General features: G+C 42.6%; 1 protein-coding gene and 1 long non-coding RNA gene across 2 annotated transcripts in view; one reads left to right on the top strand and one right to left on the bottom strand.

The window, feature by feature from the left end:
- The window catches only part of LOC128777069 (uncharacterized), a 44,837-nt gene extending 37,091 nt beyond the window's left edge, over positions 1 to 7,746 (bottom strand). Inside the window, exons 1-2 of the long non-coding RNA XR_008422230.1 lie at positions 7,413 to 7,746; positions 6,648 to 6,715 (exon numbers count right to left, since the gene is read on the bottom strand). This is a non-coding gene — a long non-coding RNA (uncharacterized LOC128777069). The remainder of the gene's footprint in view (positions 1 to 6,647; positions 6,716 to 7,412) is intronic.
- Positions 7,747 to 9,476: 1,730 nt separating this feature from the next.
- Positions 9,477 to 17,549, top strand: TGIF1 (TGFB induced factor homeobox 1). The gene is made up of 4 exons (XM_019418373.2): positions 9,477 to 9,597; positions 9,709 to 10,032; positions 15,445 to 15,671; positions 16,472 to 17,549. The coding sequence occupies exons 2-4, from the start codon at positions 10,017 to 10,019 to the stop codon at positions 17,045 to 17,047; spliced, it is 819 nt and encodes a 272-aa protein (XP_019273918.1). The 5' UTR covers positions 9,477 to 9,597; positions 9,709 to 10,016; the 3' UTR covers positions 17,048 to 17,549.
- Positions 17,550 to 26,395: the final 8,846 nt, after the last annotated feature.

The following is a 26,395-nucleotide window of genomic DNA, read 5'->3' as shown; positions in this document are numbered from 1 at the left end:
AGCGAGAGACAGACAGACAGACAGACACAATCCAAATCAGGCTCCAGGCTCTGAGCTGTCAGCACAGAGCCCGACACGGGGCTCAAACTCTGACCCACAAAATCATGACCTAAGCCTAAGTTAGAAGCTCAACCGACTGAGCCACCCAGGCGCCCCCAAATAGGGAATGATTTATACATTTCTTTCACCCTGGAAGAGGAGCCCTGCTAATCTACTCTGTAAATGTGTTGCTGAGGACAGCTTCCAAAACGGGTTGGAAAAATAAAATATGCCTAAGTTTAAAAAATAAAGTATATCTAAGTAGCGTGGACATGAATATGTTTTCCTGCCTTTTAAGGTAATATGGAAGAATTGTTTTCGCTTTTTCATGACATCCTGTGGAGGCCTGCTGAAACACTTCAGGAGATAACAGATTGTTCCCTTTTACAAATACGCCAGTAGAAGAGAAAGCCTTTACTTAAACGTTCCATGCCTTTCAGGGGATATGCTGACTCTATTCGTACACCGATAGCATGTATTAATTTGGTGTGTGGAAAAGCATCTTGCCCTGTTTTTACATTTACATTACATGCTGTAATGCTTGGCCAAATTTTCTGTAAAAATTACCTGCATCAGGATTAATCTTTCTAATTTTGCAGATTTGGTCATCCAGTTCAACAATGTAAATGGTTTGACAGCCTTTGTTATTATGTCCTGTAAAAGGCAATGAATAATGAGCTCCCAGGGTGTCACTGGGGGTTATTCACACTTACTAATGATTAACCACCCATGGCTCCTGGACCAAAGAGCCAGACTTAAAGGCCCCAAATACAACTTCAGTCTCCTATTTTAGATCCCTGCTTATTTCTATACAGGATCTTCAAAAATCCCCTCTACCTCAAACCAGAACAAAACTTAAATGTCCAATATAGGAGGATTGGTACATAAATGATATCTACAGTTACAATGGACTATAATTTAGTCATTAAAAATGATGATGGTAGACCTGCCTTGCAAGAAATGTTAAAAGAAGTTCTTAAGAGAAAAGGAAAGTACAGGTGAGAAATGCAGACATACATAAAGAAAGGAAGAGTGCTGAAGAAGGAGTAAGTGAAGGTAAAATAAAATGATGTAGGCCTTCTGCACCAGTCAATGATTGCATGCTTGCCTCTCTAACTCAATCTTACCTCTCTCTCTCTCTTCTCAGGCTTGTACAAAAAAAGCACAAGATGAAAACAAGTAATAGCCCCCTTATGATGCATAATATTCCCTTCCCTTTCTTCCTCCAAAAGTAGCCGTTGTGAATACTTTCTTAATATTTGAGTTTCATTCCAAAATATATAGGCATGAAATACTTTATACAAAAGGAATAATTGTTTTGTCTTGCTAAAAAAAAAAACAAAAAACCCTTATCAATATATTTTATTAATCTTTCCATATCAACTCAATCTAATTTACTTCATTGTTGTAATGACTTCCACATAAAATTTTCTTCTTTTTTTTTGGAATACCTTTTTCTGATGAACTGCCTATCTACAGACTTTGCCCAACTTTTTAAAAACAGGGTTCTTGGGGCACCTGGGTGGCTCACTCAGTTAAATGTCTGACTTTGGCTCGGGTCATGATCTCACGGTTCGTGGGTTCAAGCCCCTCATCGGGCTCTGTACTGATAGCTTGGAGCCTGGAGCCTGGAGCCTGGAGCCTGGAGCCTGGAGCCCGGAGCCCGGAGCGCAGAGCCTGCTTTTGATTCTGTGTCTCCCTCTCTCTCTGCCCCTCCCCTGTTTGCACTGTCTCTCTCAAATAAATAAACGTTAAAAAAATAAAAAAGAAAAGAAAAGCAGAGTTCTTTCTTCTTTCCTACAGTTTGTATGAGTTTTTCATAAATTAGGTAAATTGGTCATATGCTTGACATGAGCTGCAAGCATTGTTTCCCATTTTCTTTGTTTTTGGAAAATGTATGGAATTTTTCCTGAAATTTAAGTTTATTTATGTTTATATCTTTTATTGTTTCTTGATTTTACAGCCTGACTAAAAAGGCCTCTCTCACTCCGAGATCATATTTATGTCTTCTTCTAGAACAGGTTGTGTCAACCTGGGCACTGTGGGCAGGGGAGTTTTTGCTGTGGTTTGTCCTAGGCGGGGAGGGTGCCTAGCAGCATCCCTGGCCTCTTTCCACTGGATGCCAGTAGCATTCCCTGCTCTCTGGTTGTGCTCACCAAAAATGTTTCCAGACACTGTCAAATGTCCCCTGGGAGGAAAAATTGCCACCCACACTATGCCTGGAGAACCACTGTTCTAGAACATGTGTAGGTGCCTTTTTAATTACTGTAACATTTTAATCTTTGATTCCGGTGAATTTTATTTGTGTTAAAGAAGGTGAGATGGAAGATTCAACTTTATTTTTTTTTTATTTTTATTTTTTTGATTCAGCTTTATTTTTAACTGACGGTAGTCAATTGCCCTCATTCAATTTATCCCTGATCTGAAAAGACCCCTTTGCCGAAATCTAAATCTCCGTATATGTTCTAATCTGTCTCATCATTCTTTCTTTTCTTTTTTTTTTTATTCTCAGTACAAAACTTTTACATTTTAATTACTATGAACTTCTAAACATACTTTAGGGGCGCCTGGGTGGCTCAGTGGGTTAAGCGTCCAACTCCTGGTTTTGGCTGAGGTCAAGATCTCACCGTTTGTGAGTTCGAGCCCCATGTCCGGCTCTGCACTCATGGTGCAGAGCCTCCTTGGGATTCTCTTTCTCTCCCTCTCTCTCTGACCCTCCCCAGCTTGTGCTGTCTCTGTTTCTCTCAAAATAAATAAACTTTAAAAATACATACATACATACATACATACATACATACATACATAAATAAAATACTTTATCTGGAGGGGCTTCCATCTCTACTTTTCTCTTTCAGCATTTCCCTGGCTATTGTGAGCTGTTTAATTTTGTGTTTTTTTATTTTATTAAAATTTTTTTTTAACATTTAATCATGTTTTGAGAGACAGAGAGAGACAGAGCATGAGTGGGGCAGGGACAGAGACAGAAGGAGACACAGAATCCGAGGCAGTCTCCAGGCTCTGAGCTGTCAGCACAGAGCCCGACGCGGGCTCGAACTCACGAACTGTGAGATCATGACCTGAGCCGAAGTCGAACCCTTAACTGACTGAGGCACCCAGGCGCCCTACGAGCTATTTTATTTTGATGAACTGTGGCAGTTTTTAAAAATCCTCTTGGTATTTTAATGGAAATTGCTTTAAATTTAAAGATTGATTTGGGGAAAATAAACATCTTTATACCTTCACTATTGAATCTTGCTGGAAAGAATAAATTATATCTTTTATTTTACTGAAGGCTTCCTTTATGTCCCTCAGTAGGGTTTTAAAGTTTCCTTCATAAAACTTGCACATATTTCTTGTTAAATTTATTCCTAGATATTTCATCATTTTATTGCTATTATAAATGGGTCCTCCACAGTGTTGGGAAGAGGTAATGGTGATAAAATGGAAACACGTGAATAGATTAACCCTTTTGATGGAAAGGGGAGAAAGGGAATATGTTAAAAACAGATATGATATTCCTGAACTCCTATTCTTACTGCATAAATATGGTACTTATTCCAAACAACATATATATTTTTTAAAAACAGACATGCTGCCTCCCTTCATTATTGTTTCACCTAACCTTGTTCCCTCAACATTAACTCACTCTTTTTAGATGAGCTTTAAAGCTAACCCCAAAACAGACTGCTTCTTAAAAAAGAAGAAAAAAGAACATAAAAATAACCAATACAATAGAATATTTGACACAAGTCATAAACAGGAAAAAAGAAGACATAAAAATGGCCAATAAATACACAAAAATGTGCTCGCTTTCTCAAAGAAATGTAAACCTTATAAAAATTAGGTGCCATTTATTTGCCTAGGTGATTGACAAATATGAAATTGATTAATAATATGCAGTGTTAGTGAGGGCATAGAGAAAAGTTTTCTCACATCCCTTTGGTGGGATTTTAAATAGGGAAGATGATTTGAGGGCTAATTTGGCAATATCTATGAAAATTTTGAATGCACATGCCTTTGACCCAACCATACCACCTCCCAGGGACTCCTACAAAGGGACTCAAGCCCCAAAAGATCTGTACACAAGCTGACATTCTGCTGAGACACAGGAGTTTACAATCAGGAGGAGTTCCTTCAAATTGGATGATGCACATGTTCTCTCAATTGCTAAATATTTCAAATATAATTGGACTACCTTTTTATAGCTTTTATATTTCAAATATAATTTGACTAACTAGTCACAAATTAGAAATTATTTAAATACTCATCACTAAACAAATTGTTACATAAATGAAAAAAACATTGCAGAATATCATTATTGTTTGGATCATTGACCGGGGGTCAGAATGACAGGACAAATTATGTCATTTCCCCAGACTCCAACAACTTCCTCTGTCAGATGGGGTAATAACAAGGAATACGTCTTAAGATTGTTTTCAGTAATAAATAAGACTAAATAGGTGAAGTGTTTGCATACTCCCTGGCATGCTATATTTAATAAATGATTGTATTCTTTTTATTAATGATTCTTACAGTCTCAATTTTTTTCTTTTTCCTTCCTTCCTTCCTTGAACTCACTACCCTGAGATCAGGAGTCACATGCTCTACTGACTGAGCCAGCCAGGTGCACCCCCTTAGAGCCTCATTTTCATGCATTATTTTGTTTAATAAATATTTATTGGGTACCTATGATGGGTGAGGCATTGTGCTCAGTGCATGAAGATTTAATAATGAGCATACAGTTTAGTAGGGGAATCAGAGGAAAATAAACAAGTTAATAGTCAAATAAGCAAAATAATTAAAAATTGTGGCTATGCAAGAAACAAAGAAACAGTTGAGCGTAGATCTGTGGTTCTCAACCGGCCGCAATCCCTGCCTCCTCCCTTCCTCCACACCATTTCCATCCCCTCTGGAGGACATCTGGCAATGTCTAGAGATGTTTTTATTTGTCACAACTTGGTGCGGAGGGTGTTACAGGCAAGTGTTGGTTAGCAGCCAGGGATGCTGCTTAACAATGCACAGGACAGCCCCCACAACAAAGAATTATCCAACCCCAAATATTAATAGGGCTGTGGTTGAGAAACCCTGAACTAGATGGTGGGGGTGGGGGGGAACCTAAATTCAGGTCAAGCGGTCACAGAAGACTTCTCTGAGGTGACATTTAAGCCAAATTTTGACTGGTGAAAAACAGCGAGACTTATAGCAGAGTGGAGTGGGCCCAGCCACGGCGGAGGGGACTTGAAAACAAAAAGTAACAGTGTGTGTCCTACACATGTGTGCCTAGGGGAAGTGAAGGGGACAAGTAAGAGAGCTTTCATGTTTCACTTTGTATGGCTTTCTTACTGAAGTTTTGAGAATAACTTTTTTTTTTTAATTTAAAAATGGGGAAAGGGAAAGAAAAGTACAAAAAGCAGGCAGGTTGGAAGACAGCCGCTTGCAAAACTACAGATAGATTTCAGAGAAGAAGGGGATTTTAGAACCACCCCCCCCCACCACTCCCTCCCCACCCCCATTCAGGAGGCCCTGGTGTGTAATCTGTGGTTAGTCAGTCTCTGCTTTTCACCCCTCCAAAGAATGACAGAGATCACCTGATTTAAAGCCAAATAATCTATGTCCAACACTTGGTTTTATACCTTTCAGTTCTGTTATATTTGTTGTTACTTGACTTTAAGGGGTAGAAAATAACCCACTTAGAGTTCATGTATTAAACGAGATAATTTAAATAAGTGTTCTGGGGTGCCTGGGTGGCTCAGCCGGTTGAGTGTCCCTTCTTGGTTTCGGTTCAGGTCATGATCTAGCAGTTCATGAGTTCCAGCCCCACATCAGGCTCTGTGCCGACAGTGCAGAGCCTGCTTGAGATTCTCTCTCTCCCTCCCTCTCTCTCTCTGTCCCTCCCCGGCTCGCTCTCTCTCTCTCAAAAAAATAAACTTAAAAAAATAGTGTTTCATAAACTGGAAAGCACAATACAGATCCATGCTGTTGAGAATAAAGGGGGGGAAAGCTGTGCTCCACAAATAATCTTTTTGCTCTGCCCCCTTGATTCCAAACCCCCTGTAGGTAGTGAGCAATGAGGACTGGACTAGAGAGGGGAAAAGACTGAGAAAGGAAGTGCCCAGGAGAAAAGTGATTACAAACAAAAGTAGTAGCACAGTTTTACATTATTCATGTAACTGAGGCGAGGAGAGAAATCCTGATAGATAAAATCACCACAAGATGGTTGTAACCCAGGCCCTTGAAAAGACAATGGCCAACTTCTCCCTTAAGCAGCCCAAGATCCTCTGACCTGAGATGTGAAAAGATGATTATAGCGTGGTGTTTGGAGCCCTGCAGTGTGCATACTTCATAAAAGTATCTGCTCCCCAGAGACTAGAAGCCAAAGGGGTCCAGCAACTGTGAGACGCCATTCTTGCTGGAGGGAAACTGTGCCCCATCAATGGCTGTTCAGTAGATGAATGAAGTAAATACTTCTCTGATAGCTTGATAGACCTGGTATAGATATAAAAATTAACTGCACATATTGACACACTTTCCTGGCTCATTTACCTTTCTAAGTTTCTGAGTTTTTGCCTTTGAAGGGTTTGCAGGCTGTGAAGAGTAACTTAACTTACACAACTCTGTGTCTTTTCTTGGCCTTGAGGCAGCTTCAAAAGATGACACCAAATGGAACTATGTGTGCCTGGAGGGAAAAAAATAAATAATGGTGAAAAACGTTTATCGGCAGCCTTCTCCAGCACGAAAGCACTTTCTCACTTTTACTCACATAATTTTCCAATTTAACATGAATATGAATTCAGCAAATAATAGGCAGCAAAAGCGAATCCATATCATTTCTTTTAGCACTGAAAAGGAACTCAAAAGTCATTGGAACAGTTTTATGGAGAGGCCCTGCCTGGGACATAAAGGGACTGACAGAGCCAGAATTGAAACTTGTTTTTCCACCTTGAGAAAAGCAAATAAACAAAAAATATCCTAAGCAATTGCTGGTTTTTCCGAGCCCACTTTTTTGGGCTGTTTTTCTTCCCTGTGTTATGCAGACTCCAGGCACTTTCTTCCCAGAATGCAACAACAATCCAAAGCCCCAAACAAGTTTGAGACAGGCCATGGGGGTGGGGTTGGGGGTGGGGATGGAGGTCGGAGAATCCACTGGAGAGCCCTCACACGGAATGGTGCCCGTGTTCCTCTTGGGAGCATCTCTCCAGATTTAATAACAGTTTTGATAGGATTCGTTCGAGCAAAAGGTGAGCATTGGCCGGATCAAGCCGGACCTCCAGCAAGAGAGTTTAAAGTTCGGCTTTTTTTTCCTCTTTGCAATTTGAAAGAGGCTTTTAATTCTCCCCGCCCCTCCCCCTCCCCCTGTAAAGTCTGCTTTCTACCTATAAAGTCGCTTCAACTCTCGGTTTCCATCCCGGTTGCCTGAGAATCGCAGTAATTAGCCAAGCTCACTTCGACGAGGAAAAAGATACCTTTGTGTACCTAATGAGAGCCACCGCGTGGCCAAGGATAAGCACGCCGACGGAAACATTTTTGTGCCGGGCTTCTGTAAGCGGGCAGGGGGAGGGTTAAGCCGACCCGAAGGCGTGTTTTGTTGAGTGGCTTCGAAAGCCGCCGAGGCAGCCGAAGCAGCTTTCGAAGTTAGCAAACAAAGCGTCTCCCCAGTAACCGCCCGCTTCCAGACTAGGCTCCTGCCACTCAGACCGCGGAGTCGCAGCGTCGGCCGGCCCCCGACTCCTCCTCCCTGCGTCTCTCCTCCCTCCTCTCCAGTTCACCAACGGATCCGAGCCACCAATCCCAGCAACAAACAATCCTTCAAATGCTAGGACGCCGCGGCCCTCTAACGGGCGGCCTCCCGCTCGCTCCCCGCCCCACATCTGTCCCGCACTCGGGCGCAGCAGCTGATTCATCTCCAGCCAGGCCCAGGGAAGGAACTGCGCTCCAGCAAGTTGCAGACTAGCTTCCAGGCTGGTGGTTTCCCCTAGGACCATGTTTCCCCCCCCTCTGCCGTTTTAGATGTGTGCTCTCATAGGTGCCGAGCAGTCGGCAAACCACAGAAGAAAAAAAAAGTCATAAGGTTGCTGCCTTCTTAGAATGACGCTTTTTTCCTTGTTTATTCATTTTAAGTCCTGTAATTGGTAAAACCACCCAAGCTTTGTAAACTCTGGCCTTAATTCACTCTCGAGGCGGGGGTGTCTTTTTTTTTGGGAGGGCGAGTGGGTGGGAGGCTGGCTTTAATTTTCAGTGTGATCCTGAAACAGAGGCTCCAAAGTCTAGTTAGTCATCGTTTGGCCGCCTCAGCCCTTCTAGGGTTTAACCTTATTTCCACGGAGCTTTTCCTGCCGGCTTCTCCATCGAGGTTACAAAACAAAAACAGCACAGAGCCGAAACTGGAGGCAGACTCAGGCGCTGACGTCTCTACTAGGTTTATTTACGGTTTGGGTGTTTTTTTTTGTTTTTTTTTTTTTTAAGTGATGGGGAAAGTCTTAGAGAGGCATGCGACAGTTCGTTTACTTCAAAACAACGGGACACACACGCGAAAACTAGACCCAGTGGAGAGGGCGGGGAGGGGGCAGGCGTTTCTTGAAATCAGCCAAACAGCATCTGGTCTTTTAAAAGGGTAATCTCATCAAGGAACTCCTGTTGGAGTCCTAACTCTCAACCAAAATAAACTAACAGGAACATGTGTTTGCTCAATGGCTAGTTTCTGTTTGAAATTACCCGAGGGGAGAAAGGGTCCCCTAACAGGGTTTAAGTCCTAAAAGTAGACTGTTTATCGAAACATATGAGCAGCCCCAGTGTGGTCGCCCCCTTCCCTTAAAGGCGGCACTGCCGGGGTCGGAGGGTGGGGGTTTCAGGCCGATTTGCAGCCAGGCGGGCGCGCGCCCGGGCAGTCCCCAGGCTGAGACTTTTAAAGAGCATGTGAGCATGACAAGTGTCTGTCCGCAACGTGTTAGATTTTGAAACTGCCGTGCAATCCATTCCGGAACTCGCAGCTTTAGCCCGGGGTAACAGACATTCGCCTGGGGTGTCTGTGTCTCACTCTCCTCCCCCACCCCGCCGTCGCTGTTGGAGGAAGAGCCCCGGGAGGAGCAGGGTGCGACGCGCCGCGCCCGCGTGTCAATGGCAGCCGCGCATTCTGGAAGAAGTTGGTTCTTGTCCTGAATACTTTTCCTACGGTGCCCCGCCCCTTGAATCAGAAGCAGCTGTCTTCTCCTTGCGGCTAGAGAGGGACGGTGGAGTTTGGGGCAGCTGTCAAAAACGAGAGGGAAGCCTTTTCTTCCCTGGGGTGGAGGAGGGGGCAGCATTTTTCCATCTGTTGCAATTTCCTAACCAAACGCACCCTCGCCAGCCCAAGGAAGAAAGGCCCAAAGGAGAAACCCAGGCATTAGGCTGGTGCAGCCGCCGCCGCCGAGCGAGGGATGCGGGCGGCGTGCGCGCTGCAGGGAGGAAGGATCGGGTTTCTGGGCTCAGCAGCCCCCACGAGCGACGGGTGACAGCGGCTAGCCAGGCGCGGAGTGAGGCAGCGCGGCCGGGGCTCTCGGTGCCGGCCTCCCTGCCTGGAAGGTGCGGGGGAGGGGCGGAGGAGCAGCGGGGCGGGCGGGGGACGGGGCGGGCGGCTGGGGGCGGAGGCAGGACCTCCTGTACCTTCCCTCTTCGCCTCTCTCACTCTGACAGCGCCGAGGTACGCCGAGCAGGAGCGGGGAACAAAGGAGACGAGTGGGGAGGGGAGCGAGTTGGGCGAAGGAGAGCCCCCGGACGACTGCCAGAAGATCCCGACAGGAGGAAGCCCAAGTGTCACTTGAATTCCACCCAAGGAGCGAGCGCCTGGGATCCGAGCGCCTTGATTAGCAATAACGGCTGAGCGCGTCCTATAAGTTAGGGGAGAGTCTGCGGGGAAGGAGGACAATCGCTTGCCCCCTCCACCCCCGCTCTTGGCCCCTCGAGACCCCAGCATCGCCTAGCGCTGGAAGGGAAGCTCCAGAATGAAAAGCAAGAAAGGTAAGACTCCACGGGCTGTGCGCGCCACGGGTGCGGGTCCGGGGAAACGTGCTCGCGGGGCCCCGCCAGGCTTGGGGCGAGAGTGACTTGGTGGACTTTTCAGCCCGGGGCTCTCAGGCAGAAACCGCGGCCGTTCTCTTTGTTGAGGCTGCGTCTGAAATGGCAGTTGCTGTTTTCCTTCTAGACACAACACGAGGGGCTGTTGTGGGGAGACGGGCCTCTCCACGCTGCTGGCACGTTGTCAAGAAACACGCTCAGCGCCTTGTTTGTGCGCCTCCAAGTTTCATTGTCTCAGCCGCCACCCCACGCTCCGCGGAGCAGCCGCGTGGCTTCTCTCTGGCTCTTGCGAGCGGGGGTGTGGGCCCAGGTCGGGGGGACCCCCGCCCCGATTCTCCCGGGCTGGACCCGGGGCGGTCGGGACCACCGAGCGGCGTCGCCTTTGTCTGAAAGTTGGGCTCCCGGGCCCCCACTCCCTCCCAGCTGGGCCCCGGCACGATCTTCGCTGGGGATGGGGTGTTTTCACAATCGAAAGAATGCGCCTCTGGCCCCCAAACCGCCCTCGGGTATCGGTAGCTTTGGAAAGCTAGACTTGTAAAAACTCCCAGCCTCTAAAAGTTTTCCCACGATGAATTTGGGGCGAGATGAAGAGTTAGGACTGCGGGCAAACAGCTTAAAGCGGCGTGTGGTCAGAACGAGTCCAAGTGTGACAAGCAGGCTTGGTTGTAAGTGCACAGAGTGAGTCTGTCATTGTTTCCACGAAGCGTCCTGGAAGCGTTACAACTAAAACTTGCCGTCAGTCTGGTTTAAAAACAAAATACACAGAAAGAAAGAAAAAAAACAACCCACCGCCCCGAAAGGTCAAAGAATGTTAACTCCCCTTTGAAGTTAACTTTTGGGTCCCTGGCTGGGAGGTACCCCGAACGTTCCGTGGTGAGCCAGAGTTGGCTTTTCTGTTGTGATTTATGTGGAGTGGTTCAAAACAGAAGTTAATCGCTCAGGGAAGCCAGCGCGGGGGTGGGTTGGGGGGGGGGGGCGCTGCTGCGCATGCCCAGGAGCGTCCCCGAGTTTTTGTAACTCCACATTCTTTCAGACTAGTCCAGCGGATATAGTGAAAACCCAGTATTGTTGATGGGGCGGCCTTCAACCCGGGAGGGTGCCCTCGGCCACGTTTTCATCTTGGTGTTGTGTACCTTTCATGCTGGGCGGGTGGCTTCCCAACGCGCGGAGCTTCCCAACCCGTGCCTTCCCAGCGAGAGTAAAAGCGAAGGTCAAAACCCAGGGCAGTCAGTATTTGGGGGTAGGACACCCAGCGTCCCCTCTCCGGGGGACAGTGAGAACGTGGGGGCTTAGAGGCTCGGATGTTAAACCGGGCTCGGTGAGAAACGCGTGCGAGGAGCGCCCAAAGTGGTGTCTGGTAGGCTGTGTCACCTCAACAAGGACTGACGGGTCTAGATCCCTATTGGAAGGCGTTCTCCCTCTCCCAGTGGAACTGACGGGAGTCACTTAGGGGTTTGGGGGTTTTGTTTTGGAAAAGTCGTTCTTGTGAGCCGAAAGCAAAGCTGGGCTTCCGCCGGGGGCGGGCTCCCCCCATTGTTCGGGCTCGGGTGGGGAAGGTATTCAGCAGCCTGGCGGGTCCTCCCCGGGGCGCCCCCTCGGGTACTCTGCCCCGGCGCTCCTCGTCCCCCCACCCCCGGAGCCCCCTTCGGATGCCTCCGGGTCTTCCCCCCTCCCCCCGCCCCCCAGCAGAGAGACGAGGCTGGGACTCTCCGGCCGCGGGCTGGGAGTATTAGGGGTCAGCGGTCCCGGGGGCGCACGGTCCTGCTCCTGAGCGCCGGCTCACGGAAACAATGAAAGGTGACGTGTTGGAGGGGAAACTTTGCGACTGGTTCCGAGCTCGTGCGGGGGAGCCGAGACTGCTGAGATTGCCCGGTTTCTTTCCCTTTTTAGGTTTTCCCGGCAAACCCTAGGGGGGGCGGGCAGACCCCTCAGAATGTTGGGGTTCACGGCCGCGCTTCTAAGTTTCTTCTTGTAATCTGAAACTCCCGAAGCCCTCAGGTTGTACAGTTGGAGGGGCCGATTTCAGCTGGGGCTGCGGAACTCGCAAGAACAAAAGCTCCCTGGCTATCCTCCCTCCCGGGCTCCTCCCTCTCCTCTAGTCCTCCTCCGTCCTGCCTCCCCGCCCCCTTCCTAAAACGACCTCGGAGGGGGCCCGCGTTCCCGGTCTGCTCAGCCAGGACCCGGGAAGAAATCTGCCCCGCCTGGCTCGTGGAGTTGGACTGCAGTCTCTTAGAAAAGTCTGTGAAAATCTTTTCAAGTTTTCTTGAAAACAAAAGCACCTTAAACTCCATCGCAGAGCCGGGGATTTCGTCCTGGTTGGTGATAATAGTATCTCGGAAAGCTGAGGGTGCCAAAAAGATCTTCTCACCCAGCAAATAGCTTTAGAACAAGCAAAGGCGATTCCGTGAGGAAAATCCCCGACGTCTTTTTGTACCTAGTTCCTGACAATTTGGAATTCTTGCTTTAGAATTGCTTACTGCTGGCTGGGTCCAGCCCAGCGCACCTTGGAGTCCGTGCCTGGGGTGTTAACCACGATTTCTGCGGCATCTCCTGAGATACTCTGATCAGGAAAGTTGTTAGGTTAGGTTTCCTTTTTCCTAATTGTACGCTTGAACTTTTCCTTCGATTATTCCTATTTGTAGATTCTTCTCTAGCCTCTTCTAGATATTTTTAAAAGTCCAAATTCACAACCACTGTGTCTCTGGCCTTCCCTCGCCACCCCCCACCCCCAGTTCCTAATAAGAAAAGATTGATTTTTAGAGCTGTGGGATCCATAGGCCATCTTGTGGCTTTCTAAACATTTCCTTGTATGTGGATGGAGTAAAAGAGGCTTGTGATCTCCCTCCCCCACCACCACATTTTTTAAAGTGTAAGCAGAGCAGGACCTTTGGAAACAGGCGGTAACCGGGAAACTTTTCAAAAGCTCTGTTACAATAGGAAATGAGTAACGTGGAAAAGTCTTTTTGTTTTTCCAAGCTGAGCCACAATCCGGAGGGAGAGTTTTAATGAAAACAGTCCTGACAGCAGCAAACGTGGTTTGTTGCCGTGAAATATCAGCTGGTGTGGCCAAGGAGCTGAAGTCTTAACTTCCTGTTACTTCAGCTTTTGTGCACATATTGGAAATATTTGTTAAGAGGTCCAGAGGCCTGGCATTCATTTATTTAAATGAACTGAGAACAGAGTAAAGTCACAGTGCAGTTTAGCGTTGCTTAACTGAAACCTGCTTTTGTGTGTCACTAACCTATTCTGAAAGATCAGGCTTCTTGTCAAACTAAACAAGCAGATCAAAGGGCAGGCTTCAGAGTTTTTTTTGTTTGTTTGTTTGTCTCAAACTCTTTGTTATTACCAACTTACAGTTGGGAATTCACCACTGTTCAATGAGCAAATTTTCACACTTTTTCTAGTTTAAAAGCAGGGGAGGGGGATTATAGCCTCCAGAAGAATGTCTGGCTTTTCAGACGTTGAAGAGTTTAAACAAATTGCTTTATTTAAATTTGCCTTAGTCATTCAATTACTTGACACATTTTTAAAAAGTTAGATTGCTTTATTTATCAAAGTAAATGTAAAACAGGAACTCATTTATAATTTCTTAAGGTGTTTTTTTTTTTTATTAATAGCTCTTTACCCAAATTTCAATAAAGGGTTTAAAAGTCTCTCATCTTCACAGTGAAAGCAGTTTCAGTTTTAAATGTGCCTCTTTTTTTTGTAAACTTTTTTTTTTTTAAAGCAGTTTCTTCTTCTGGGAAGGGGAACATCAAATACCCTGCGGTTAAAATTTAGGATTCTTGTGTGTTTTATTGATAGCCATTTGTTAAGCCTTGAGCTAAAGTGAATTTGCAAGATCATCCTACTCTTTTGTTAGAACTTGCTTTACTTTGTCTTTGGAAGGTTCCTGCGTTTTCTGTGGATACTCCCTCCAGTACCGTCTGCCCCCTGCAGTCCAAAACTAAAAATGTGTCACCAAGTCAGACTCAATTAATTGTGCGCCAGCTCATAAACAAATCTTTGAATGAGTAGCTTTTTGAGTGTTCAAATGCTTTAAAAGGATGGGTTAAAAAAAATTTTTTTTAATGCATCAAATGGGTTATCACTATGGGGAACATTGTTTTTATTTTTTATCAGGGCAAACCACTCTGAGTTGCCTCTACAAAGTCAAGAATGCGTACCTTTCCATTTCGTGTTATTTTAATTTTCTTTATATAGAAATACTGGTATTTCTAAGCATGGTATGCTTTTACATTTTAAAAATTCTATTCTAGATTGTTTTCAAAACAGAGTTCTCAGTCATTCAGAATTGCCAGTTGTGGTTTTGAAGTTCAAAATTATGTTTAAATGTTAAGGGCCAGATCTGAATTTTTGTTGACCCCAGTCTATCATATGTGATGCAAATATTCTCTATGGCTTGTGAATTCTTAAAATTTCTGGTAGGATTAAAGTACTTACAAAGGGAGTTTCCTCTGGGGATTACGTATTCCATTTTCTTTGTCATGTAATAATTTAAGACTGAACTCTACTTATTGGTATCTAGTATTCTAGATTCCGATTAAACTGCCAGTTGAAATTTATAGGAATTTAAAAATGTAATCAGTCTGAGGTATCTTTTGACCTCTTACTCAAGTACTAGTAGTAGAAAAATATTTTTGTGTAACGAAACTGAAAACTTCAGTGATTGGTTGTATTTAGTAAAAGGTTGACCAATGCTGTCTGTGAAAAGTAGTTGCCTAAGTTTTGAAGAAATGTAGGTAGCAATGAAAAAGAAATGACCATGGAGTTTGCAGAAAATGTTAAATGTATTTTGCCTTTAGAATACCAACTGTGATTTTTTTTTTTTCCCCTCATAGCCATGGAAAAAATGCATGACTCTGCCTTTTTATTTAAAATCTTCAATGAACGAAGGAGGAAGAATAGCATTTAAAATGTACATTAGGACACTTGGATTGTTTTTCCTAAGTTAGCAATGACCTCAGAGAAGGTGGCTAGACACATTCCATCTGCTCTAACACCTTTCCTGTTTCGTGTGTGACAGACTATTCACTTTGAGCGCAGCTCTGTCTCTGCTGCACTAGACTTTTCTGAGCATCATTCCAAAGGAATGTAAAAAGTTAAATTCTACAGGAAAGTGCGTATGAAAGGGCATCTAACAATTGGTGGAGAATCTGTAATGTGCCACTAGTCAAATTACGCTTGAGGCTTTGCCATGTGCTCAGAAATTTCCAGACGGAAGACACTGGTCCTGTACTTGGCTCTTGGCAGCTGAGAAAACATGGTTACACACTCAGTGGTCAAGAGATAAGCTTTTGCCATAGGTGCTCCCCTGAGAAAAGCGGTTGATGGCTGACCTTTGTCCTTTACCAGGTGTTGTGGTAGCGTCCGGCAGTGAGACGGAGGATGATGACAACATGGATATCCCCCTGGACCTTTCTTCTTCTGCTGGTGCAGGCAAGAGAAGGCGCAGAGGCAACCTGCCCAAAGAGTCTGTTCAGATTCTCCGTGATTGGCTGTATGAGCACCGATACAACGCCTATCCCTCGGAGCAAGAAAAAGCATTACTGTCCCAACAAACACACCTGTCTACACTACAGGTAAGGAAAAAGGAACAGGAAGTGTATGCACATGGGTTGTCTCTTTTCCTTTCCAAAGTCATTTTATAGCATTCCTGTATATCAAATCATGAAATGCCTCCCCACTGAAAAAAAAAAAAAAAGGAAGGAGTATCTTTTTCTTATAAACTTTATAGTGCTGAAAGCTAATAACTGGCTATTTAGAGAAACAGAAACCACTTGACAGTCATCTGTCAAACAACATTTCCTTTAATGCCTAAAAGAGCCTTCTTTTATGCAGCAAACATAAAGAGGAGGTTAAATCTGTCTCTATTGCCCAGGAAACTGGTTTGATATTTAAACAAGGACAGACTTCAGTGAGGTAATTCATGTTATGCCTGTTGACACAGTCATTTGAACTGGGAAAAATCAGTAACCGGGAGGAGTGGCTCTTTTCATACAGGAAAAGTTTTCCTGTAGTTGATTAACTTAAATGCGGGGGCAGTAGGTAATAGGTTAGTTCTGGGGGAGCGTTAAAGGGTAAACTTCTCTCCCTAAAATCATTTTCAGACATTTGAGAATTTTTATCCTTTTCTTCCTCCTGAAAAGGCTTAAGGATGATGAGATGAAAAAGGGAATTTGTATTAGAAAAGGAAGAGGTTTATGGCAGGAAGCAGCTCTCTTTTCTTGGCTGAGCTCAAATACCTTGAAGTAACTTTGGAAGTTCCGATTTAAGCCTTTTCACGCCTTCTTTAATGCAGAGAGAGAGATCAATTAGGCATCCCGCAGAAGGTTCTCAGAACATGTTTGCTGAGTGTTAAAGCGTACCTGTATGGTTTCAGGTCTGTAACTGGTTCATCAACGCCCGCCGCAGGCTCCTCCCAGACATGCTGAGGAAAGATGGCAAAGATCCAAATCAGTTCACAATTTCCCGCCGTGGGGCCAAGATTTCTGAAGCGAGCTCTGTGGAGTCAGCAATGGGCATCAAAAACTTCATACCAGCTCTAGAGGAGAGCCCGTTTCATTCCTGTTCAGCTGGACCAAACCCAGCCCTGGGGAGACCACTGTCCCCCAAGTCATCATCCCCAGGATCAATATTGGCTCGCCCATCAGTGATTTGTCATACCACTGTGACTGCATTGAAGGACGTGCCTTTCTCTCTCTGCCAGCCAGTTGGTGTGGGACAAAACACAGATATACAGCAGATAGCAGCCAGCAGCTTTACAGACACCTCCCTCATGTACCCAGAGGACACGTGTAAATCTGGACCAAGTACAAATACACAGAGTGGTCTTTTCAACACTCCTCCCCCTACTCCACCGGACCTCAACCAGGATTTTAGTGGATTTCAGCTTCTAGTGGATGTTGCACTCAAACGGGCTGCAGAGATGGAGCTTCAGGCTAAACTTACAGCTTAACCCTTTTTCAAGCAAAACAATTTTCACAAATGTTATGATTGTCGGGGTGATGGCAAGAGATGAACTGCATTATTTTATATATTTTTTTATTAATATTTGCACATGGGATTGCTAAAGTGAAGCTTCCTGTTACTGAGATGTCTTCAGTGGAATACAGTCATTCCAAGAACTATAAACTCAAAGCTACTGTAGAAACAAAGGGTTTTCTTTTTTAAATGTTTCTTGGTAGATTATTCATAATGTGAGATGGTTCCCAAGATCATGTGATTTTTCCCTCTCTCTCTCTCTCTCTCTCTCTCCCCCCTTCCCTTTTTTTGTTGGTTTTTTTTCCCCCAGACTGTGCAATACTTAGAGAACCTATAGCATCTTCTCATTCCCACGAGGAACAGGATGCCCACATACTGTCTAATTAATAAATCTTCAGTTTTTTTCAAACAAGTATGAATCTAGTTGATTGACACCTTTTTTTCATGACATAATAAAATATTTTCTTTAAAATTTACTGTAATGCAGAGTATTTTATTGAGGAGGCACTTAAAAAGGAATAGGAATGTAGCACCCAATGAGCAGGAAGTTGGGGGTAGGGTGGAGTGTGACTTAGGGGGTGTCACCAGCTCTTTGAAGAACCGTGGACAACAAGCTAGTATGTATAAACAGGATGTGTGATATTTACTCTTGATAGGAGCTATAAGCAGGCCCTTAAATCTTTACTTAAAACTGAATGACACATTGAAATGAATCATTCCGTCGGTGCTTAGCTAACCACTAAGTCCCTTGGTGATCTGTCCTGCATATTTTAGGACGTGGCCGGTGTTGAAACAAGGTCTCGAAGCACCTGATTATGGCTTAAGTTTTCAGAAGCAAACAACCCAAGCAGTCCCTCAGCATTCCCCTCTTTCACATTACCCTTTAAATTAATCTTTATTAACTGGTACGGGTAGGTTAGTCTCTACATTCAAATATAGCCTTAATTTGTACGGAAATCACCTTTGAAAACCTAAAGCATTTTCTTAAGTGATTAAAACAGTGGGGTTCTGTCTTCCACGGGATTGTTAGTGTATGAGGTTTGTTTTGTAAGGTCACAGTTGGTGAAAACTGGTGCCATACACAAGCGGAGTTTGTTGGGATAGACAATTACTTACGAGGCCAGGATAGCCAGAAGGGAATTGGTGGTGTTCCTTTCACTTACATGGTTGACCAGAGTTGTCACATGCCACAAAACCATTCTTTGGAGTCATGCTTAGTATGAGGTTTCTTTGTTATTATAGTCATGTACTTTCCAGCCCTGCTCCAGCTATGAATTGTCTAACTTTGAGAGAACGTCACGGCCTCTGTACTGTTGAAAGAAAGTGGAAAAACTTCCAAATTTAAGTGTGTCTAACTTTGTAAACCTATTAAGGAAGTCCCTACTGTAGAAAGAGCTAAACTCAAAGGCTTGTAAGTAGTAAAGAAACATGGATCAGGACAACTAAGAGGTGTAAAAAAATAAGAGCTGAAGGTGTGGTGATGTAGCCTGTGCTGAGCCATCAGTGGGCTGGTGCCAGCTACCTCAGGGGCACAGAAATAGATATAAACCAAAAAAAAAAAAAGGAAAGGAAGGAAGAATAGTAAAGTAAATAAAAGGAAGGTATAAAATAAAAATGAAATGAACAAAGAAAACTAAGACTCATTACCTGCTCTAACAGCTAGATCAAAGGCTGAAATTCTTTGAGTACAGATAAGGGAGACCAGCAAATCCTGAAAGACTTCCCTGGTTAAGATGTTTCATTAATCATACTAGCAGGGGGAGAGAAGGAACCCTGGGAGTGATTTAAAAGAAAAATGTCAAGGCTCAGATGAAGCCCAAAGGTTTACAAAAAAAAAAAGGTCCTCCCAAACTGCCTGTTTTATTTGAGTTTTTTTTCCCTCTTGAGGTTGATATATATCCTGGTTGATAATAACTGGTGTGTAATAAATGTAAACCATTAAAAAAACCAAAACAGGTATATGTAACTGGAATGCCAAGTGTAAAAGGCCACATAACTGTTGAAGCCAAATAGAAATGAATTTTGTGCTTAGTATTTACATGATCTTTTTTCATTTACTTACTTTTAAGCTATTTGTGTTTTTGTGTTTAAAGTGCATCCCTTTTAGATAGGATACTGTTGAGTTTTGCTTTTTTTAAATCTAGCTAACAATCTCTGCCTTTTACTTGGTGTGTATACTTGATTTATTTTTAATTTTTTGTTTCCTTTTTTAAGTTTTCATTTTAATTCCAGTTAGGTAACATACAGTGTTACATATATTTAATATAATTTTTGATATGTTTGGATTTACTTTCCATTTAGGTTTTTTCTCCCTCTGTTTCTCTTTTCCTGCCTTCTTTCAGGTTAATTGAATATTTCTAGTATTTCCTTTTAATTTTTCTATTGGCTTATAAACTATACTCTTTTTTAATGGTTGTTCTGGGGATTACAATATACATCTTTAAATTATCACAATCTATTTAGGGCTTATATTATATACCCTCATATAAAATATAGCACTTACAACAGTATAATTCATTCAGTCCTTTTGTTTTATATGTATATTATAGCTAGATACATAATCTGATAGTAAAATGGTCTAATTTTTGTTTTCAACAAGCCCACGTTTCTTTGAAAATTAAAGGAAACGGGAATGTGTATAGATTTTTATATTTGTTAAATATTGATCATTTCTGGTGCTCTTCCTGTGAATCCAAAAGACATGTTATCATTTCTCTTCAGCTTAAAGAATTTCCTTGAGAACTGTGCAGGCCTGCTTGTGACAAATTGTCTGTTTTTGTTCATTGAAAATAACTTTTATTTTACTTTCATCTTTGAAGGACAGTTGCACTAAAGATAGAATTCTGGGTTGATGGTTTTTGCTTTTTGTTTTGTTTTTTTTCCATCACTTTAAAGGCATTTGTTTTCTGGCTTCCATTGTTTGGGATGATACATCAATTTGTCACTTGTATCATTATTTTCTTGTATGTAATGTCTTTCTCTGGCTCTTTTTGTATTTTATCAGTTTGATTATGATGTGCTTAGGTATGGTTTTGTTTGTGCTGCTTGGGGTTTGTTGAACTTATTGAAACTGTAGGTTGATGCTTTGTTTTATTTTGTTTTTTACCAAATTTGAGAAATTTTGGCCATTATTTTTTTTTTTCTGCTTTCTTCTCTCTAGAGCTTTAGTAGATTTATATTAATCACTTAACATTGTCCTACATGTCTCCAGGCTGTTTTTCTTCATTCTTTTATTTCTTTATTTTTCAAATTGAATAATTTGTATTAAGTTTTTTAAAAAATGTTATTTATTAGGAGAGAGAGAGGGAGAGAGCGAGTATAAGTGGGGGAGGGGCAGAGAGAGGGAGAGGGAATCCCAAGCAAGCTCTACCCTGTAAGCACAGAGCCTGATGCAGGGGCTCTACCTCAGGAACCTTGAAGTCATGTCCTGAGCTGAAATCAAGAGTGGGATGCTTAACCAACTGAGTCACACAGGTGCCCCATGTATGAAGGTATTTTTAATTCACTAATTACTGTCTCCAGTGAATTTTCATTCAGTTACTATATTTTTTGCATATATAATTTTCATTTGGTTCTTTTTTATTCTATTTCTCTGTTGAGATTTCCCCATCAGTTTATTAATTACAAGTATATTTTCTTATGAGCTATTTATAATAGGGGCTTGAAGTATTTGTTAATTAACATGTCATAATCAGAGTCCCTGACTGCCCTTTGCTTCAGGAAAGGTCATATTATTTTTTTGCTAGTCTGGTGATTTTTTACTATATGTTGGACATTATAGATGATACATTAATAAGGATTCTGGATTCTGCTACATTCCTCTAAAGAATGTTATTTTTGTTCTGGCAGGCCGTTCATTTGGCTGGGCTGAAACTTCAAAATCTGTTTTTCCTGTAGTAAATAGTAGCTCAAATGTCTGATCAGTTCTTTCAGCTTCCAGCTGTTGCCTTTCAAGTGAGTGCACTGGGATCTCCCTGCACAAGCCGACCGAGGATTTGGACAGTTTAGATTCAGAGTTTGAGATTTGTTCCTTTTTTTCCCTCCTTTCCAGGATTCCTCTCCTAACTTTCCATCTGCTCTGCCAACTCCAACTCTGCCCTTAATATCTCAGGCCACCGAGGCTGCAGTTTTCTGCCACCTTCTAGCCTTTTGAAGGAGGAGGAGAGCCCTCAGGCAGCAAGCCACAGCTTGCATGTCTTATCCCCTGAAGTTCCCTTCTTGTAAGGGTAAACAACCCTCTAGTTTCTACCTGCTTTAGGTCACTCTCCAGGCCTCCAATAGCTTTCTGTTTAATTTTTTGTTCACATTTTGCTATCATTGCCTATAGGGAAGTTAGTCTGAAAAGAAAAGAAATGGCTCCACCATTACTAGAAACTAGAATTTTACTGTAGTTACTTTAAAGAGTTCTCAAATTTATCTGCACATTGGAATCACCTGGAAAGCTTAAAAACCAAACAAATAAACGAAAACTTGTGGCTTGGTTTATTAGCCACTGTTTCTCTACATAAGTAGAACACTAGGAGTTGACAATTCATTCTCTATCCATACTTTAAGAAAATTACTGTTTTTCTTTTTGTTGAAATATTAGACAATTTTTGTAAAAAAAAAATGTAATTTGATGAAGAATTATCATTTAGGTCAAGTTGGGCAATTAGAGTTTAACGTAATTTGGTATTTGACACTGGGTTCATACTATAGTATAATAAATACAGTCCTTGCAACATGTAAAACTAAGCCACTAACAAATAGTCCTAATACTGCAGGAAGATGAACATGCATTTATATCAAATGAAAAAATAAAGTTTCTCTCTGGAAAATTGGCCAGAGTAAAAAGCAATGTTCCGAAATCAGGTTTAGGTCTCATTAAACTCATTAAGAGAAGGATATGTCGAATCTTGACCCCTAACAAAAATGGACTGCCATCTGAGATGAGTTTTATGATTCAGAGACTGAAAAAATACTCAACAGATACTTTGTGGCCGAAGAAATAGTGGCAATTTATGGTTGATGGTCACAAAAGAACAGCTAATAAATAAGGAAAGCATGATAAAGTGATGAATACAGCAATAGGTACTACAAGGATTTCATCAAATGTGAAGGAAACAGTTTTTGAGTGAAATGTTTTATGACATTAATAGAACATGCCAGCTTTGAAGCACTGTATGGTTGACTTGCAAATGAAACCAAATCCCATGGTGGGAACGTATTTGTAAATTCATTAAAAAAATTTTTTTTTCAATGTAATTCATTTTTGAGAGACAGCGAGTAAGTGGGGGAGGAGCACAGAGAGAGGGAAACACGGAATCTGAAGCAGGCTCCAAGCTGTCAGCACAGAGCCCAACGCGGGGCTCAAACTCACGAACCACAAGATCATGACCTGAGCTGAAGCCAGACGCTTAACTGACTGAGCCACCTAGGCGCCCCGAGCACTGGGAACGTATTTATAGACAGACATTTAACTAATAGCATACAGGTAAGGAAAATGAAACCGTAGAGGGGTTTCAGAAGAAAACTGTTACCTTAGGAAGCTTGGGTTTGTTGTTGTTTTCTAATATCTCAAAATATTTTTTTTATAAATAAAATTACTGCAACTTGAATCTATTCACATTTGATTGGATCAGTCTATTTTATGATCTAAGGACAAATTCAGCTCTTGGAAGAGCTGCATTATTTCAAATTATTGCATATATTTTTAATATAGTTTTATAAACTATATTATAAATTAATTCTATAATTTTAATGTGAGGATAGGGCTTTCACAGACTATAAATAGATAAGCAAAAGATAGTCATTTAACTTGTCGCATATTTTTTTTCAAAAAAAATCTGTCTTGCTACCTTTTGACTTGTTACTCTATCTGATCATTAATGTTTCGTTGCTTAAAGTTCTTGCCAATGATTTTTGTTTTGAAATTTGATTTACTCAAATGATTCTGTGAAAAGCTAATGTGTATTACATTAGTTAACATTTCCCCCCAGCTTATGTGTATAGTAAATCTCCACAGTCTAGAACATTACTCATCAACAGTCCTTTCAGTTGTAATGTTTTCTATAAATATATCATCTGTAAACCCAATATTACAATGAAAAATGTGAGATTAATTAGGAAAGAAAAAGAACAGAATTTACTGAACACTATATATTATTTGCTTTATTAGTATTGTAATACTTATCGGACAGTTTATATGCATATCTCATTTAGTCCTTACAACCCTGATGGGAGAGGTTATTCCCATGATGCAGCTAAGGAAACTGGGACTCACCCAAATTCAACTTGTCTGTGGTTACTGGCTAATAGAGCCTGCATTCACTAGGTGATTCTGCAAAGCTCTCCCTCCTTCCACACACTATGCCTAAAACGAAAGAACTTGGAACTGTCCCATTTTTATCATACTGTTGTTCAATAAAGATTTGATGGCTGCTTTGGCAGATGATCACATGCAGGTTTTATTTTCTAAGTACCTCAATTTATTTTTCTGCTGTCTTATGAAACTCCCTGCCGACACCCATTGCTTTACCCTTTGGCCATCTCTGCTTCTCAGGGAGACTTGCCGGAATTGACACATCCTCTTGATTTCCTAAATCCTAAGACTAGCCGGAGCCTGAAATAATGAACTCTCCAATGCCAAGAAATCGGTCTTATAGCTTCTCTGTGTAAGTCTTGACACCTAATCTCTGATTCAGTGCATTTCATTTCCCTTTCTAAGTATCAGCTTTCTGAGCCTGCAACCTCGGGGCTACTACTTTTTTTTAAGTACGTGTTTGTTTGGAGTGATTTTTTGTTTTTTGTTTTGTTTTGTTTTGTTTTTTGACTCAGAAACTTTAGACTTATCCTAGTGTCTATAGTTACTCTGTGCTGCTCCTTTCAATTTCCTCTGTACAAAAATTAAGTCTTCTAAGACTTCTCTGGGATGAAGGCATAGCTTCAAGAAGTAACAAACACTCCTTTTAAATGGAAAGTGAAGATTTATGACAGTGCCTTTCCACTCTTCTCTCCTCCAACCCAAAAACATCACCTTTTTTGAAGCCAGGCTGTGTAAGCTGATTAGAGCCAGAGGTCTTAAATGGTACACACCAGGGGGCAAAGATCAGCTTTAAAATAAATACCTCCAAGCAAAGAAAACAAAGCAGAACATTATTTCCCTTTCAGAGAACCTAAGATATAGCAGGAAAAAACTTTGTGCAAGTTTTCTAATAGACTGCCACCTCGAAGCTTGACTAAAAAGTTGACTTTATTTGGTGAAACGTGTTGCTATTCACAGGCAGGTGCGCTCTGATTCACCAACTCCGTGTTAACTTGAACTGCAGAGGTACCTTTGATCAGCTCCCCGAGAGCCTCTCTGGCTTCCCGACTTGGCTCCGCAAACTTCAAAAGAACTGTAAAGCAGACTCTAATCTCAGCCTTCCTGTCTCTACGTCTGCCCACTGGGTTCACATAACAGCATGTTTTCCTTGAAGGGCATTTTCCACGATTATACTGACTGTCATACTGTTAAACCTGCATCCAGGTACAGGGATTCCTCCTTTTTGTAACTCAATCTCTGCAAATGGTTTCTTGGGCTCATTTGCAGTGACATTTATGTGATTATGTAAATCAATGCCTGCTGGCCTGATGCTGGAAGTAATACTTCAGTTTAGGGGAACTCTGTTATCAGTAAAGCAGCTAGTAAATGTGACAGATTCTGTCCATGAAGATGACACACAGACAACAGATGTGGATATTAGTTGGGACTCTGACAGTGGATTGGGAGCGTTGAGTTACAAACATAACAATGTCCCTTACCAGGGGATCCCAAGACATATTTATATTTCAAGAGCATCTCACCACCTCAAGCATGAATGGTCAGATAACATCCAGTCTTCTTTTTAAATTTTTATTTATTATTATTTTTTTAAAGTTTTTATTTAATTATTTTGAGAGAGAAGAAGACAGCGTGAGTGGGGAAGAGCAGAGAGAGGGAGAGAGAGAATCCCAAGCAGGCTCTGCACAGCCAGCACAGAGCCCAACACGGGGCTCAAATCCATGAACCCACAAGATCATGACCTAAGCCGAAATCAAGAATCGTATGATTAACTGACTGAGCCACCCAGGCATTCCTGGTCTTCTTTTTTTAAGTTGATCTCTCAGCCTTTTGACACTCAACTACAAGATAAGACTTACCCTTGGGCTTCATTGCCCTTTCAAAGCCCATACAGTTTTGGCCTCCAAGATTTTGTGCCCCTGCCTTTGGATTCTTAAAAAATGCTCTATTTTTGACATTGCATTGGGAGATATTTTAGAACAAGTGGGGGTGTAGGTGAAAGAGAAATCGAACTTGTGAAGTCTCAAGCAAGTTACTTGGCATCGCGCGAAGCCTGGGTTTCACCTCTACGTCCGGTCAAAATAAATACCTAAAGTGGAAACCCTTAAAAGTTTTAGAGCAAAGCAGATTGACCTACAAATACATGTTGTCAGTGCATGTTAGATAGAAGGAATCTACCTCTCCACACCCACCATTACCTGGGCCGGGTTCAGAGTCCCAGCTTCCACATTGCCTCCTGGCAGGTGAACGCTCCCATACCAGCTGCAGCCTTTGATCTGGTCCGGCCAACTCCACCCTTCCTGTTCTTCCCACCTCCTCGCTGCCTTTCTTACAATAGCTGCCGTTCAATTTCCTTCCCCCACTCTTAGTGCCGTCTTCCTTTCTTCTCTCTTGTTATTCAGGAAAAGTGGTGTGAAAGCTTCAGAAACAGGTTGTAGGCTAGAGAGAGTGGTGGCCCTGCTGAAGAAGGTATTCATCCTCTGTCTCTCAGACAAAGCGGTTTGAATTTCTACCTCCATTCCTGCGAAGTTCAAAATAACACCAGTTCTTCCTTACTAAGGGGCTGACCATCCAGAGAGATTTGCTTTCTCTTTCCTGTGGGTTCGCTTAAGAGAAATACTCTGAAGAGATCTCATTTTGCCTTTTGTGATTTTTGTTGTTGTTGTTGTTCTGGTGAACAAAGCTAAATGTATGATGACAGTGACAGAAACAGAGGCATAATTTGTTTTCTTGTAGGTAGAAGGACTTTTCGGGGTCATTGAGATGAGAGGAGAAAACTGGGGTCGTCTATTAGTTAACCTTTTCAAGTTATGTGACTTCTCCAAAACTGACTCCCCTCATCTCCTTGTTTATCCTCCAGAGAATATTTTATTTTTTTATTTTTTTATTTTTTTTTTTAATTTTTTTTATATTTATTTATTTTTGAGAGACAGAGCACAAGTCGGCGAGGGGCAGAGAGAGAAGGAGACACAGAATCCGAAGCAGGCTCCAGGCTCCAAGCCATCAGCAAAGAGCCTGACG

This window comes from Panthera pardus, unplaced genomic scaffold (assembly GCF_024362965.1).
Source record: "Panthera pardus isolate Hobbes unplaced genomic scaffold, ASM2436296v1 HiC_scaffold_15, whole genome shotgun sequence".
Taxonomy (NCBI): Eukaryota; Metazoa; Chordata; class Mammalia; order Carnivora; family Felidae; genus Panthera; species Panthera pardus.
The sequence above is the reverse complement of the archived record's forward strand: the minus strand, read 5'-3'. Positions and strand labels throughout refer to the sequence as shown.